We start from the raw sequence: 16,933 nt of genomic DNA, 5'->3' as shown, positions 1-16,933 counted from the left end.
CCTCATCACCTCCATCACTGTTACCTCATTAGCTCCAAATCACCTCCATCATTGTGACTTCATCATCTCCATGACTGTTACCTCATTAGCTCCACATCACCTCCATCATTGTGACTTCATCATCTCCATGACTGTTACATCATCACCTCCATCACTGTTACATCATCACCACCATCACTGTTAGATCATTACCTCCATCACTATTACCTCATTAGCACCACATCACCTCCATCATTCTGACCTCATCATCTCCATGACTGTTACATCATCACCTCCATCACTATTACCTCATCACCTTCATCACTGTTATATCATCACCTCCCTGACTGTGACCTCATCACCTCCATCACTGTTACATCATCACCTCCATGACTGTGACCTCATCACCTCCATCACTGTCACATCATCACCTCCATCACTGTTACATCATCACCTCCATCACGGATACCTCATCAGCACCTCATCACTGTTACATCATCACTCATCACTGTTACATCATCACCTCCATCACTGTTACCTCATCACCTCTATCACTGTTACATCATCACCTCCATCATGGTTTCATCATCACCTCCATCATGGTTACCTCATCACCTCCATCATTGTTACATCATCACCTCCATCACTGTTACATCATCACTTTCATCACTGTTACATCACCGGCACCTCATCACCTCCATCACTGTTACATCACCAGCACCTCATCACCTCCATGACTGTGACCTCATCACCTCCATCACTGTTACATCATCAGCACCTCATCACCTCCATCACTGTTATCTCATCACCTCCATCACTGTTACATCACCAGCACCTCATCACCTCCATGACTGTGACCTCATCACCTCCATCATTGTGACCTCATCACCTCCATCACTGTTACCTCATCACTTCCATCACTGTTACCTCATCACCTCCATCACTGTTACATCGTCACCCTTATGACTGTGACCTCATCATCTCCATCACTGTCACGTCATCACCTCTATCATCAACAACTCATCACCTCCATCTTTGTTATTGCATCAGTGTTACCTCATCTCCTCCGTCACTGTTACCTCATCAGCACCTCATCACAGTTACATCATCACCTCCATCACTGTTATATCATCTCCTCCTCACATCTGAGGAGGTACCTGACTCTGACACTGAAAACATGTTTGGTCTGAACGCAGCATAAACCTAAACCAGAGTCTGGACTTGGTTCAGACTTGCTTTAGTCCTGGTGTTTTGAGCTGATGGACACAGGTTTCACAGCGTTGTTTTGAGTCAGCGCAGAGACACATGCACCAAGCGCCGCTCTAAGGCTAATCTCATTATTATTATATTTATATGATGATTATTACTAAATTACAGTCAGACGGAAGAGAAAACAGCAAGGCAAAGTCAAAATGCAGATCTCAGACCCAGAGACAGAGAGAGGTGTCAGGCCCAAGGGCACACTGTCAGAGCAGTGAGTGACCAAACTACAGACCCCCGGTCAGAGGATGCTTTTAACCTGAGGCCCACAATGTGATTATATTCGTGTGTGCAGAGGATGAGGGATGCAGATGTGCAGAGGAGGTACAAAGGATGAGGGATGCAGAAGAATTGCAGAAAAAGAGTGATGCAGGAGAGGTGCAGGTGATGAGTGATGCAGAGGAAGTGCAAAGGATGAATGATGCAGAGGCACAGAGGAGATGCAGAGGAGGTGCAAAAGGATGAGTCATGCAGAAGAAGTGTAAAAGATGAATGATGCAGAATTGCAGAGGAAGTGTAGAGGAGGAGTGATTCAAAGGTGCACAGGGGTAAATGGTGAGTGGTGCAGAGGAGTGATTCAGAGGACCAGAGGAGGGTAAAAGATGAGTGGTGGAGAGGATGATGCGAAGGTGCAGAGGTGCAGAAGAGGTGCAGAGGATGAGTGATGAAGAGGTGCAGACGATGAATGATGCAGGGGTGCAGAAGATGAGTGATGCTGAGGTGTAGAGGAAGTGCAGTGGATGAGTGAATCAGAGGATGCGTGTCTCTGGGTCTAAACACTAAACGTTACATTCAGCCTTTTTATTATCACAGATTTTTTTCTCATGCGACTCAGACAGAGCCCGAGACTTTTGTGCTTTAGCAACTCTGGACCCAAACATGCAGCGACCTTTGACCTATAACCTAGAGAGGCCTATGGTCGTTGAGCCACAGAAGCCTTTGACCTACAACCTACAGAGGCCTATGACCTTTGACTTACAGAGGCCTACCACAAGCATGAGTCAGGTCCAGGAGGATCACATATGCATAGAAATACTACCACTACAAATACAGTACTACACGACCTACTGCACTGTACTACTGCAGTACTTTTACACAGGAAGTGTGTCCAGTCCAGGTTTGGTCTAGTATTTCTCTGTTTAAATGCGTATAACAGATTGGACTTAATTAAGATGGTTAAGAACAGAAAGGCTGCTGTAGAACAGAACATATAGAGTTCTGTTTTTAAGTTAAAGGAGTTTTGGCCACATGGTTGCTAAGTAACAGTTCTGGTATTCCCTTGTGTGATATCATGATTTCCAACCAGGAAGTTCAATTTTGTTTTAGTTTTCTAGTCCTGATTTAGTCCTGTTTGGACCCGGGTTTTTACAGAGAAATATTTGTTTCCGACAGACCTGGACTGGACCATTTTTTGTGACATCATCAAGATTAGTCCAGTTTGGTCCACATATGCCCAGGTGGGTCTGGATTCAGTCCTTGTTTGGTCTTCTTCAAATCTAGTTTTGGTTTGGTTCTGGTCTCACTTGTCCTGGTTTGGTTCTAGTTTGGACCGGTTTGAGTCCTGGTGTAGATTTTGTCTGGTACCGTTGTAGCCCTGCTTTAATCCTGTTCTAGTCCAGGTTTAGTCCCAGTTTGGTACATCAATTATGTGAATGCACTCTTCTTTGTGCCTTGATGAGCTTGGTAGGCTTGAGGGTTTTTGGTTAGTCCTGGTCCTGGTTTAGCCCTCGTCTAGTCCTGGTTTAGTCCTGGTTTAGTGTTTGTCTCAGGTGAGTCCTGGTTTAGTCTTGGTTTAGTCTTGTTTTGGGAGAGTTTTGGGAGAGTCTCGGTTCTGGTTTAGTTCTGGTTCCGATCTTGGCCTAAAAGGGCCCCGTGGACTTGAGAGTCCTGGTTCAGTCCTGGTTTAAGTCCTGGTTTAGTCCTGGTTCAGTCCTGGTTTAGTCCTGGTTTAGTTCTGGTTTAGTCCTGGCTTGATCCTGGTTCAGTCCTGGTTTCAGTCCTGGTTTAGTCCTGGTTTCAGTCCTGGTTTCAGTCCTGGTTTAGTCCTAGTTCAGTCTTGGTTTAGTCCTGGGCTTGGTCTAGAAGGGCCTGGTGGACCTGTGGGTTTTGGGTTTGATTCCTCGGCTGTTGTAATACTCCATGATTTGATTCGGAATTTCGGCCAAAACCGACTTCGCCAGGGCCGCCGGAGAAGCCTACATAGACAAAGAGAGGAGAAGAGGAGAGAAAATCAGAAGAGGAGGAGAAGAAGAGGAGGAGGACAGGAAAGGATGAGGGGAGGATAAGAGAAGAGGACAGGAGAAGAGGAGGAGAGAGGAGAGGTGAGAAAAGGAGAAAATGAGGAGAGGAAGATGAGGAGGAAGAGAGAAGAGGAGGAAAGGAAGAGGAAGAGAGAAAAGAGGTGGAAGAGAGGAGAGAGCAGGCGTGAGAGGAGGAGAAAAAGAGGAGAGAAGGGTGGGTGATGGGGAAGACAGGAGGAGGAGTAGAGAGAGGAAGAGGAGGACAGGAGAAGAGAGGAGAGGTGAGGGAAGGAGAGGAAGAGAGAAGAGTAGGAGGAGTGGAGAGAAGGTGGAGAAGTGGAGAGGAGGGGAGGAGAGGAGGAGAAGGAGACACATTAATAATAATGCCTGGCACTTGTAATGTCCTAGTCCCCTCTCACTATCAACACACACCACTTTCATACTAATGTGGAAATATCTTGCCTAAGGACACAAGAACAGAACTGGGTTAGAGTGGAACAAATGTTGTTAAAAAGAGACAGTGTCCAGACCAGAGTAGTGGTAAATTACTGTACTTAACTATACACTTTAGGTATCTGTAGTTAGTACATTTTACAGTGGATACTTATACCACCTTCAGTGTTTTTGGCTCTGGCTTCTGTAGTAAAAAGCCAAAGTTAAACCCCGAGCCATAAACAAACAATGTGGTCTACTTCCATTCAGGGTAGTGAAGAAGGCAGTGCGCGTTATATTGGAGAAACTAAACAGCCACTCCACATGAAAATGAACCAATGCCGTTGTGAGAACTTTGAAGATAGTGAGGTTCAGATCTTAGCCAGACAAAAAGAAATGGAGGCCTTAGACATCACCTGTCCCCCATCTATAACTCCATCCTCAGATCCAAAGCAAAGAAAGGAAACAAAGAGAACAATAGTGCTAGCCAGTAGGCCCATTAGAGCTGAATTATTACATTAAGTAGGTCTCAGGCACAGTGCACACTTATGGTGCGGTCACACCGAGGCATAAAAACACGTTGGACACCTCTAGTTGGATGCCTTTAGTTGGACACCTCTAGTTGGATGCCTTTAGTTGGACACCTTTGCACTTGAGGACAAACGCCTTCGCGTCCAGGGTTGGCTCAGGTTGGCCCAGGGACGGAGGCGTTGTGGTCTGCAAGTGCCTTTGGATGTTTTGTTTTCCCTGTGTCTTTGTGAACGCTGCAGACCAGGTTGAGAGAGCTTTAGTATCCGGCTCCGTGACTAGCCTTTATGCTAGTTGGTGCGCCCAACATATTTAAGTTTCCGCTACATTTTAGCTGATGTCTTTCTACTTTTTCAGGATAATGATGTCGCTAAATCACTGGAGCATAGTCTCTGACTGGTTGACACTGCACATCAAATGCCAAAAGTTCATCTTTTTGAACCCCTGGACATGCGAACAGAGCATCCGACGCTTGAACGCTCAAGACATACCTTGTCAGATCTGCGCTGCTCTGGTGCTTGAAAACGTGCCTCCAGAACACATTTTGCCAAGATATGCGTCTACCATAGACTCTGCATGTAAACTTGCCCTGGTATGAATGAATACATGTAGCTCAATAGACCTAGCCTACATACAGAAACTGTAAACAACAGATGTTTATAGTTTCAGTGTAGTTAGCTCCTCCCGTCAGATAAGGCAGTGTCCACCAGTAATCGACCAGAACTGAAGACACGGCTTGAATGAGCAGCTCCTACACCTTTTTGTCCAGAAAGCTTTGGCTTTTACTATGGATCAGATGTGGACGACTGAGGGATTACACAGACATTGGGCTTGTATACTTTTACTTCATCTGTGTGTATGTGACAGGTTCTCAGCCTGAGCAGTGGCAATGCGAGGAGCTGATTAGGTACATGTGAAAAAAGAAGGGAAAAAAGTTCCGCCTAGACATCCAGCTTCACAGTAGTGCGTGTGGGGCGGGCACGAGGGCGGGGTGGATGCATTGCAGGACAGGTGCTGATTGGCTGTCTCAGAAGCACTTGTTTTTGTTGCTCTCTGTGTGGAGCGGCAGGTGGAGGTTAGTGATGGACTTTATTATTAATTACAGATCAGATCATTAGTTATATGGGAGCTTTTATGAGACTCTACCTTTGCACAATGTGAAGACGTCGATGGAGTTTGTATTTTGTGTAGTTTGACTCGGTGCTCCTGTTAGCACAGACAGGCTACAACTGCTCCTGTTAGTACAGAGCTACACCAGCTCTCATGGTCTAAACTGAAATACTATCATTTGCTGTTCTACATTTAGATGAATGAAAGGAGTGAACTGACTAATGTGCACTCATTAATGGTCCATGTATTTACACATAATAACGCATTGTATCATTGTGAATACATTCTCTATTCAAATACAGCATGGCACTGGCAGAGACTTCTTTTAAGAAGACACTGGCAGAGACTTCGTCTAAGAAGACATTGATGGAGACACAGGTAAAGTGTTTTGAAGGTTAAGGTTTGTCCATTTGGAATTAGACCAGTATCACTAGCCTATCACTATCAGTCCTGACTTAATACTGGCTTCAAGTTTTGTCCCTTATTTGAAAGATCACCAGCTGCCAATGACTAGAATTAAACCAGGACTAAACCAGAACTAAACCAGGACTAAAGCAACATTAAGCTAGGACTAAACCAGGACTTACGTGTTTGAAGTTCCTGAAGGGCACAAATTGGACGATGTCCCTGCACACAGATTGCCCCCTGGTGGAGCGCAGGAGGAGCTGCATGTCACTGAAGTCTGCAGAGCCGACGCCTACGATGATTACAGACATCGGAAGGTGCGCTGCCTGGACAATGGCCTCACGCGTGTCTGACATGTCTGTGACCACGCCATCAGTCAACACCAGGAGGATAAAGTATTGCTGCAAGAGACCAGAGACTGGGTATAGATCAAAGACCAGAGACCAAGGACCAGAGATCAGGGACCGGGTTTAGACTAGAGACCAGAGACTGGGTTTAGACCAGAGGCGAGGGACTGAGGGACTAATATGGAAATAAGATCCTCATTCGTAGGTATTAATACTAAAAAAGTTCCATTGACAGGACAGAAATGAACATTTCCTGAATAGCTTTAGAATGATCTTGAGCTGTATCAGAACAAGTATTAGACACACAGACTAGTATATGACCATGGATCACTATGGAACCTACCTAGACCACTGAGGGATTGCACAGATATAAGGCCACATGTATCACATTAGTATTGTGACAACACTAAGTCAGACCAGACCAGAGACCAGACCAGAGACCAGACCAGGACTACCTCCGTGGTTAAATCCTGCCACGCTGTCGTAACGGGTGTGTGTGGCGGACCAAAGGATGCAGACTCTGGGAATATTTACAGGATTTATTGTAGAGAATAGGACAATGTACAACCAGTGGGTGATCCGGAGGTGAGCAGGTGAGCAGGCGAGCAGGTGAGCAGGAACACAGGACACAGGAACAGACCACATGAAGGACGACAGACGACAGGCAGACCAGACGGGCGTAGGGCAGAGCAGGCAGGAGACATCCAGGACCGGAGCACGACAAGAACACAAGGGCGACAGGAATGCAGGCAGGAAAGACGTGACACGACAGGGTGAAGTGAACATGACAATGATCCCGCGCTAAGTCTCCTCTCCCAGCTCCTTTTATGCCCAGCAGGCATGTTGATTGCACTGATAGGCTGCAGGTGCGCACGGGAGGAGCCAGGAGCCCAGCCCAGATCTGGCAGGTGAGGGAGGGAAGGAGCACGCAGGGAGGAAAACCCAGAGTGGACACTGCGGATCATGACACACGCATAGTATGCTCCTCTGTTCAGTGGTCCCAGAAACATTCTCAATTACACCTTTAACCAGAAGAAACCTGGTTCTGATCCCAAAGACTTAATAGGCTCCATGCACAACAACACACCGCTAGATCCAGGGGTTGTGGTCAGTGTGAGCTGCCAGGTTTTGCGTTTACAAAGCGACGTCTTTGTGTGACAGTGCTAATGCTAATTTCTAAGACTAATAAACATTTAAATAACACAACTGACTGAAATAACCTATACCTACAGGTGAGTGTAATTTGCAAGTACTTCCTAGTTCCCTAAACCCCTAATCCCCAAGGCTCTAACCCCAAACCTCTAAGGCTCTAACCACCTAAACACCTAACCCTCTAACCACCTAACCACCTAACCCTCTAATCTCTAACCCCCTAACTCCTAACCCCTAATGCCTACCCCCAGCTCCCTGTCCGCTGCCTGGTCTGTCAGGATTGAGTGATTTTAGCGTGACTCCTCATAGGGATGACTTCACTTTCTGTCCCTGGTGCCTCTGTTCTTCAGCATTCATCCTTTGCCTGATCATGTGAGTTATGCCTCCCTCTGGAGAATCTCTGGAGAAGCTTTGTTTTGTGTTTAAGTTTCACAAATGGACATGTGAGCTTATGACTCATTATTATTATTATTATTATTATTAAAATGGATCTGTTTCAGTTTACATTATTCAAAACATGCAGAACAGAGGGATACTGAAGGCAGAGCTGCTCTTGGTCTGTTATAACGTCAGGATATTTTGACTGTAAAATGAGGAACCCACACCTGAGCCATGCCCCAATTCAACCTCTCACTGCTAAGACCTCAGGCTCCTGGACCATCGGAAAACACTCTGATAACACAGGTCTAGTCCTGGTCTAGTCCTGGTCTAGTCCTGGTCCAGTCTTGAGCTAGTCTTGGTCTAGTCCTGGTCTACTCTTGGTCTAGGCTGGTTTAGTCCAGGTTTATTCCAGGTCTAATCCTGATCCTGGTCTGGCCCAGGGTTAGTCCTGGTTTTGTCCAGATCTGGTCCTCACCATGGCCTCCTTGGTGTGCTGCTCCTGAGAAGCTGTGAGTGCCACCTTCTGGATGATGGGGGAGACGTTGGTGGGGCCGTACAGCTGCAGTTTGGGCAAAATGGACTGATACGCCTGGACCACACTCTGGATACCTGCAACGGAGAGAATAGCATGAGAGAGGAGAAGAGGAGAGAGGAGGAAAGAGAAGAGAGAGAGAAGAGAGGAGGAGAGAAGAGAGAGAGGAGAGAGGAGAGGATGAGAGAGGAGAGGAGGGGAGAAGAGAGAGGGGAGAGAAAGGAACAGGAGAGAGAGAGGAGGATGAGAGAGCAGGGAGAGAGAGGAACAGGAGAGAGCGAGGAGGATGAGAGCAGGAAGAGATGGAACAGGAGAGAGAGGAGGATGAGAGCAGAGAGAGAGAGAGAGAGAGAGAAGAGAGGAGGAGAGAGAGAGGAGGAGGAGGAGACAGGTGAGAGCAAGGCAGAGAGAGAGGAGAGAGAGGAAAGAAGATAAAAGGGAGGAGAGAGGAGGAGAGAAGAGGAAGAGAGGAGAAGAGAAGAGAGAGAAGAAGAGAGAGAGGAGAGGAAGAGAAAGGAGTGAGGAGAGAGAGGAGAGAGAGTGAGAGAAGAGAGAGCGGTAAAGAGGAAGAGACAGACAAGAGAGAGGAGAGAGGAGGAAGAGGAGAGAAAGAGGAGGAGAGAGGAAGAGACAGAGAAGGAGAGAGGAGAGAGGAAGAGGAGGAAAGAGGAGGAGAGATGAGAGGAGACAGGAGGAGGAGGGAGATGCCTGAACTATACTCCAGAGACCTGGGAAAGAGAGAGAAAAGCATGAGAAAAGAGTGAAAAAACAACAGGAGAGAGAAGGTAGAGAGATGAGCGGGGACATGAGAGAAGAGGGGAAAGGACGAGGCAGAGGGGGGAGATTAGAATCAGAACTACACTCATTAAAGCATGTTGCAGCTCTGAGCAAAGGAAAATGGTCTCTGTGAAGAAGCAAAGGATCATGGTCTCTATGAATGAGCAAAGAATTGTGGTCTCTGTGAAGAAGCAAAGGATCATGGTCTTTGGAGTCTCTTTGAAAAGTGCATTTAGACCAAACAGTGTAAAGGGAGCAGTAGGAGAGTGGAGAAGCACACTGTGAGGCAGTAGTCAGGTTCATGTGTGGCCTTATGATAGAGAGCTCATGACACTAAAACATAAACCTGATTATTTTTAAGACTATAATATGTATCTTGCCTATTTTTTTTCTAGTTTTAATTCTAGTGAAGTTTATAATGTTACTTCCTGGTTGTACATGGGCAGCAGATGCGACATATGTAGAGGTAATTGCCTCTGTTACCTAGCAACCATAATGTAAACAAGAGCCAAAACCTGTCTAAATGCCTTCCAAAGGATTCTGTTTTACAACTCAATGCTACTTCCTGTATTTTTGCACTTTTGTTTTCAACTTTTTTCCACAAACTCCCACTTACCTGATGTAAAACTATGATAAATATTTAGCACAGGGACTATCCACCAAACCAAGTCAGAATCAGAAAAACATGAAAGTTGCCGTATGCTCAGTTCTGGCGCTGAAACATCCAACTGAGCTGATGCGTTTGGCTCTGGTGAGTTACCTCTCTGTAGAAGCCGTAATTCCACAAAACAGTGGAACAATAAGAATATACAATCAAATAAACCCAAACATGAGGCCAAACTCACATTCTGGAGTCTGAAAACTACAAAGACAATATTTTAAATCTCGTCTCGTGGAACTGTCTTAAAGAGGAGTGTCAGGAGTCTGCTCATTTACACTCGGGTACAGGTGGAGCAGAGATGAGCTGACACGGCTCCTGCCTGCTCATGCCTGCTCCTCTGATACTCACCGGCACACTCTGGGTTCTCCTCATTAAAGTTCAGCGGAAAGTCGTGAGAGACCTGGAAAACAAACAGAAGAAGAAAATCAAACAAATGCACTGCTCCTCTGGCTCTGCTCCTCTGGCTCTGCTCCTCTGGCTCTGCTCCTCTGGCTCTGCTCCTCTGGCTCTGCTCCTGCTGCCCCTTTGGCTCTGCTCCTCTCTGCTCCTCTGGCTCTACTCCTCTGCCTCTGCTCCTTCTCTGATCCTGTCTGCTCCTCCTGCTCTGCACCTGTCTGCCCCTCTGGCTCTGCTCCTGCCTCCCCTTCTGGATCTGCTCCTGTCTGCCCTTCTGGCTCTGCTCCTCTGGCTCTGCGCCTGTCTGCTTCTCTAGCTCTGCTCCTGTCTGTCCCTTTGGCTCTGCTCCTCTCTGCTGTCTGCTCCTCTAGCTTTGCTCCTGTCTGCTCCTTTTTCTCTGCTCCTGTCTGCCCCTTTGGCTCTGCTCCTCTCTGCTCCTCTGGCTCTGCTCCTCTGGCTCTGCTCCCCCTCTACTCCTTTGGCTCTGCTCCTCTGGCTCTATTCCTGTCTGCTCCTCTGGCTTTGCTCCTGTCTACCCCTTTGGCTATGCTCCCCCTCTGCTCCTTTGGCTCTGCTCCTCTGGCTCTATTCTTGTCTGCTCCTCTGGCTTTGCTCCTCTCTACCTCTTTGGCTCTGCTCCTCTGGCTCTATTCTTGTCTGCTCCTCTGGCTTTGCTCCTCTCTACCTCTTTGGCTCTGCTCCTCTGGCTCTATTCTTGTCTGCTCCTCTGGCTTTGCTCCTCTCTACCCCTTTGGCTCTGCTCCTCTGGCTCTATTCCTCTCTGCTCCTTTGGCTCTGCTCCTCCCTGTTCCTCTGTGGTGAGTACCTTGTAGTCTGGGGGGATCTTGGCTCCAAATCCAAAGGCGGGGAACATTTTGTCACTGAGGAGAGAACAGACTCAGGTCAGACTTTACTTTAATGAGTTTCATTAAAGTTCAATCTCATATTCTGTTAAACTGCTGTTCCTCTGTGACCCTGTGAAGTTCATTACAGCTGCATTTCTACCACAGCCTGTACATAGAAGTGGACTATGTGAGTGTGACATCACCCACACCAGCTCCAAATAAAGCTCATCGAAGCTAGCAGTTATAACGCCAAAACTGGATCCAAATTCCATATTTGTATTTTCGAGAGGGAGTATCATAGCAACCAAAGAGCCAATCAGGAGCTAGGCTGCTGTAACGCCCCTTCCCGTCTGCACTGCTGGTTTAGCAGGCAGCAGGCACTTAGCAACAATGTCAGTCAAACCTGTTGCTAACACTAGCAGGAGTGACCTCCGGGAAAGAAGGCACTTTATTGGTCTTTTATTATTATTATTATTATTTATTATTATTATTTTATTATTATATTATTATGTTCATATGCAGATTTAGGAACAAAATAGTGATATAAAAACCTCAGGATCATGTAGAGCAGCAATTAGGGGCTACGTTTTTTTCATTTTTTTTCAGTAAACAGTGACCTGGAGCCAGATGGAGCTAAAGTGCGTCCATGCTCACTTCCTGTTCAGAATGTAGAGGCTAACAGGTTAGCTATGTCCATCTATATGTACAGTCTATGGTCTCACCTGTCATAGTCCTGACAGATTTCTCCCACAGACACTAGAGCCTTCAGATACTCGTTGGGCTGAAATGGGTGGATGTAGTGAAGTGAGCAGCTGTTTCGAGGGTCTCCGTTTGAGGCTGTGAAGTCTATTGCCACCTTCAGGACACACAAGGAACAACAAACAATCGTCAGTACTAAACCAGGACTAAACCAAGTCTAAAATAGGACTAAACCAGGACCAAACCAAGATAAAACAGGACTAAACTAGAAGACAGGACTAAACCTGGACTAAACCAGAACTAAACCTGAACTAAACAAGGACTAAACAAGGACTAAGAACCAATCAGGACTAAACGAGGACTAAGAACCAATCAGGACTAAACTAGAAGACAGGACTAAACCTGGACTAAACCTGGACTAAACTTGAACTAAACTTGTACTAAACCAGGACTAAACCAGGATTAAACCTGGAATAAACCACCTATGCCACCTTCAGGACACACAAGGAACAACAAACAATCATCAGGACTAAACCAGGAATGAATCAAGGCTAAAAAGGGGCTAAACCCCGACTAAATCAGGACTAAACCAGGATTAAACTAAGGCTAAACAAGGCCTAAACCTGGACTAAACCAAAGTTAAACTAGGACTAAACCAGGACTAAATCTAGACTAAACCAGGACTGGACCAGAACTAAACCAGAATTAAACCAGGTCTAAGCCAGGACTAAACCAGGACTAAACCAGAAATAGACCAGGACAAAACCAGGACTAAACAAGGACTAAACTCTAACTTTAACCTATCTGAACCTAGATAATAAAACATTTACATCATCGACCTGATAATTGTCCCATAAGAGGCAGGTCCCCATGACATGAGTGAGTGCAGAGTGTAGTCCCCACACTGTGATACAAACCCACTCACACACATGCTGAACAGCAGATGAGAGGGATCGTCTCCATGTGCCATGTTTTCCCAGGATTAGAAATCCACGTTCCATTTCAGCTCCAAATGGAAGAAGATAAACTTAAGTCTTGATTGAGTTAAGTCCAGGTTTAGTACCTAGACCTGGTTTAGTTGTCATTTAGTCCTGGTTTAATCAAGTTTTAGTCCAGCTACAGTCCTGGTTTAGTCCTTGTTTAGTCTATATTTCGTCTAGCTTCATTTTTGGTTAGTCCAGGTTCAGTCAGTGTTTACTCTTGGTTTATTCTTGATTTAGTCCTAGTTTAGTCCTGGTTTAGTCCATGTTCAATCCGTATTTAGTCTGCGTTCAGTCCAGATTTTGTCCTGATTCAATCTTAATTTAGTCCTAGTTCAATCATGCTTTAGTCTAGGTTTTGTCCAGTTTTAGTTTTGGATTAGTCGCGATTTAGTCCATGTTTAGTCTAGGTTTAATTTGGTTTAGTTCAAGTTGAGTCCTCGTATAGTCATGCTTCAGTCCTGATTTAGTCTTGGTTTAGACCTGGTTGAGACCTGGTTTAGACCTGGTTTAGTCCTAGTTTATTCCAGTTTTAGTCAAGGTTTAGACCGCTGGATCTAAATCGGTCCTGAGGGGGGTCTTTTTCTCTGCTGTGGAACCGGTCTGAAAAGTCTGGATCTGCTTTGGTCTGGTTCTGTCTGGTTTGGACCTTAAACATGTTGTGGAGTGGTGAATGGGACAAACAGAGGGATGCCTGTTGCCGTGGAAACCGCACCGTGAGCCCCTGGATACGGTTTCCACGGCGACGGAGGAGAGGACCACTGTGAGGACCGAGTGAGCCAGAAAGAAGGGGGATTACCCCCAAAATCCACAAGACAAAACCGTGAAACGTGTGAAAAATCCGACTACAAATCCGAACCAAAACCAGAATCAGGACCAAAACTAGGACCAGAACCAGGATTTAAGATCAAGAACTCACAAATCAATAATATCCAATAAAATATAAGCCATATTTCATATTTACTTTGGTCTGTATCTGAAAGAGAGGGAAAGCACTGCTGTGGATCTGAAAGTCTAAACCAGAACTAAACCAGGACTAAAACTGGATTAAAACTGGACTAACCATGGACTAAACCAGAACTTAAACTGGACTAAAACTGGACTAAAACCAACCCCTAAAACTGGACTAAACAAGGATACTAAACATGGCCTAAACCAGAACTTAAACTGGACTAAAACTGGACTAAACCACCCTAAACTGCACTAAAACAATCCTAAAACTGGAATACACCAGGACTAAAACTGGATTAAACACCAGCAATTGAACCGGACTAAAATTGGACTAACCCAGTTCTAAACAATGGTCTAGTCCAAGAACCTGGACAAGACCTGGTCTAAATCAGAACTAAAACCACAACACAGTAGAAAATCTGAGGTGCGGATGTGGTCTCTTACTGTTAAAAACTTCATCCATAGAATGTCACTGCAGAGAATCATCACCACAGACAGAGACAGGGACTGAGCCAGGTCTAAACTAGGACTGAAACTGGATTCAAGCTGGCCTAAACCTGGACTGAACAAGAACTAAACCTCGACTTAACCTGGACTGAACCAGTACTTAACCAGCACTGTACAGATCCTTTATGGGATTCTGCTGAGGAGTGGTCCCTGCTCCAGATGCCACACTTCATCCATAAAACATACCAGTCATACAAGGATCAGCACCAGGGACAGCGACAGGACTGAAACCAGAACTAAATCAGGACTAAACCAGGTCTGAACCAGGACTTACACTTGGAATACACCAGGACGAAACAAGGACTAAACCTGGTCTTAACCAGAACTAAACCTGGACTGAATTTAGATTAAAACAAGCTTAAACTGGGACTAAACCAGGACTAAATCAAGACTAAATCAAGACTAAACCAAGACTAAACCAAGACTAAACCAGGACTAAGGCAGGATTAAATCAGGACTAACCCAGGAGTAAACCAGGATTTAAATCAGGACTAAACCAGGAGTAAACCAGGATTAAATCAGGGCTAAACCAGGACTAAACCAGGACTAAACCAGGACTAAACCAGGACTAAACCAGGACTAAACCAGGACTAAACCAGGATTAAATCAGGACTACACCAGGACTAAACCAGGATTAAATCAGGACTTAAACCAGGACCAAACCAGGACTAAACCAGGACCAAACCAGGACTAAACCAGGACTAAACCAGAACTAAACAAGGACTAGAGGAGAAATTACCGTGAACTTGAAATCCTGGCCAGCCTCCCATGATGTAGTCCAGAACGAGTGCATTTTAATGACCTGAAACAGAGGAGTAATACATGTGTTACATGTTCATGTTTGTGTCATGTTTGTATCGTGTTTGTGTCATGGTTGTGTCATGGTTCTGTCATGTTTAGGGCATGTTTGTGTCCTGTTTGCATTATGTTTGTGTCATGTCTGTGTCATGAGTCATGGTTGTGTCATGCTTGTGTCGTGGTTTTGTCATGGTTGGTCATGGCTGTGACATGTTTGTGTCATGTGTCGTGTTTGTTGTGTTTGTGTCATGTTTGTATCATATTTGTGTCCATGGTTGTGTCATGTCTGTGTCGTGGTTGTGTCATGTTTGTGTTCATGTTTGTGTTCATGTATGTTTTCGTGTTTGTGTTCATGTTTTGTATCATGTTTGTGTCATGCTTGTGCTTTCATATTTGTGTCATGTTTGTTTCATGGTAGTGTCATGTTTGTGTCATGTCCGTGTCGTGGTTGTGTCCTGTTTGTGTCATGTCTGTGTCGTGGTTGTATCCTGTTTGTGTCATGTTTGCGTCATGTTTGAATCATGTTTGTGCTCATTGTTTGTGTCACGTCTTTGTCGTGTTTGTGCTTTATGTTTGTGTCATGAGTCATGGTTGTGTCATGTTGGTGTTCACGTCTGTGTTTCATGTTTGTGTCATGGCTGTGTCATGTTTGTGCCATGATTGTGTTTGTGTCATGTTGTGTCATGTTAGAGTCATGGTTGTATCATGTTTCTGTCATGTTTGTATCATGGTTGCCATGTTTGTGTCATGGTTGTGTCACAATTGTAAAATCTGAGTGTTTGTTTTATGAATAAATAATTGAGATTCATGTTTTGTGTCATGTTTGTGTTCATGTTTGTTTCATGTTTTGTGTTCATGTTTGTGGTCATGTTTGTGTATGTTTTGTGTCATGTTTGTGACATGTCTGTGTCATGTTTGTGTCATGTCTGTGTCATGAGTCATTGTTGTGTCATGTTTGTGTCATGCTTGTGTTCACGTCTGTCTTTATGTTTGTGTTCATTGTTTGTGTCATGGTACAGTCATGGTTGTATCATGTTTGTGTCATGTTTGTGTCATGGTTGTGTCACAATTGTAAAATCTGAGTGTTTGTTTTATGAATAAATAATTTCAGATTCATGTTTGTGTCATGTTTGTGTTCATGTTTGTTTCATGTTTTGTGTCATGTTTGTGGTCATGTTTGTTTCATGTTTTGTGTCATGTTTGTGACATGTTCTGTGTCATGTTTGTGTCATGCTTGTGTTCATGGTTGTCTCAGGTTAGTGTCATGTTTGCATCATGTTTGTATCATGTTTGTGTCATGGTAGTTGTCATGTTTCTGTCATGTTTGTGTCACACGGTAAAATTGTGCTTTTTATATTTTTGACAAATGTAATGACTTTGTGATACGTAAAAATGACCGAGATTCTCTCACTGAAGGATAGTCCTGAAAGTGAAATCATATCTTCACTGACGAAAATAGGTGTTAAACAAGACCAGAGATACCAGAGCAGGTCAGATGAGGAAGGGCATCTGATACAGAGAGAGGGTGAGCATCTGACACACTGGGATGGAGGGCATCTGACACACAGAGAGGGAGGAAATCTGACACACAGCAAGGGAGGGCATCTGACACACGGGGAAGGTGGGCATCCATAGATTGTACAAAGAAGTGGACTAAGTGAGTGTGACGTTCAGCCACAGCGTGTGGCTCCAAATGAAGCTCATCGAGGCTAGAGCAATTACAGCAGCTAATCTGGAGCCCAATTTCCATCTTGGAATTCTGACTACGAGTATCATAGCAACAAAGAGCCAATCAGGAGTGAGGGCAGTTGTATATAACGTCCAATTTCCACACGCACTGCTGGTTTAGTAGGGAACGAGCACTTAGCAAACACTGTCAATCAAACCTCGGGGGAAAGAAGCCTGATCGGTATTTTATGTTCATATCTTGTTATTGGACAAAATAGTGAAAAA

The 16,933-nt window shown here is 45.0% G+C and overlaps 1 protein-coding gene across 1 annotated transcript in view; it reads right to left on the bottom strand.

The window, feature by feature from the left end:
- Window positions 1-3,279: 3,279 nt before the first annotated feature.
- LOC117393643 (copine-4-like) overlaps window positions 3,280-16,933 on the bottom strand; it is a 35,300-nt gene continuing 21,646 nt past the window's right edge. Inside the window, 8 exon segments of the mRNA XM_055232489.1 lie at window positions 3,280-3,434; window positions 6,137-6,355; window positions 8,310-8,443; window positions 10,153-10,204; window positions 11,027-11,081; window positions 11,768-11,901; window positions 14,929-14,963; window positions 14,966-14,984. Of these exon segments, the coding sequence (XP_055088464.1) occupies window positions 3,318-3,434; window positions 6,137-6,355; window positions 8,310-8,443; window positions 10,153-10,204; window positions 11,027-11,081; window positions 11,768-11,901; window positions 14,929-14,963; window positions 14,966-14,984 (765 nt within the window). The 3' untranslated portion in view covers window positions 3,280-3,317.

This window comes from Periophthalmus magnuspinnatus, unplaced genomic scaffold, assembly GCF_009829125.3.
Source record: "Periophthalmus magnuspinnatus isolate fPerMag1 unplaced genomic scaffold, fPerMag1.2.pri scaffold_70_arrow_ctg1, whole genome shotgun sequence".
NCBI classification, from domain to species: domain Eukaryota; kingdom Metazoa; phylum Chordata; class Actinopteri; order Gobiiformes; family Gobiidae; genus Periophthalmus; species Periophthalmus magnuspinnatus.
Note: the sequence above shows the minus strand (reverse complement) of the source record. Positions and strands in the feature narration are given on the sequence as shown.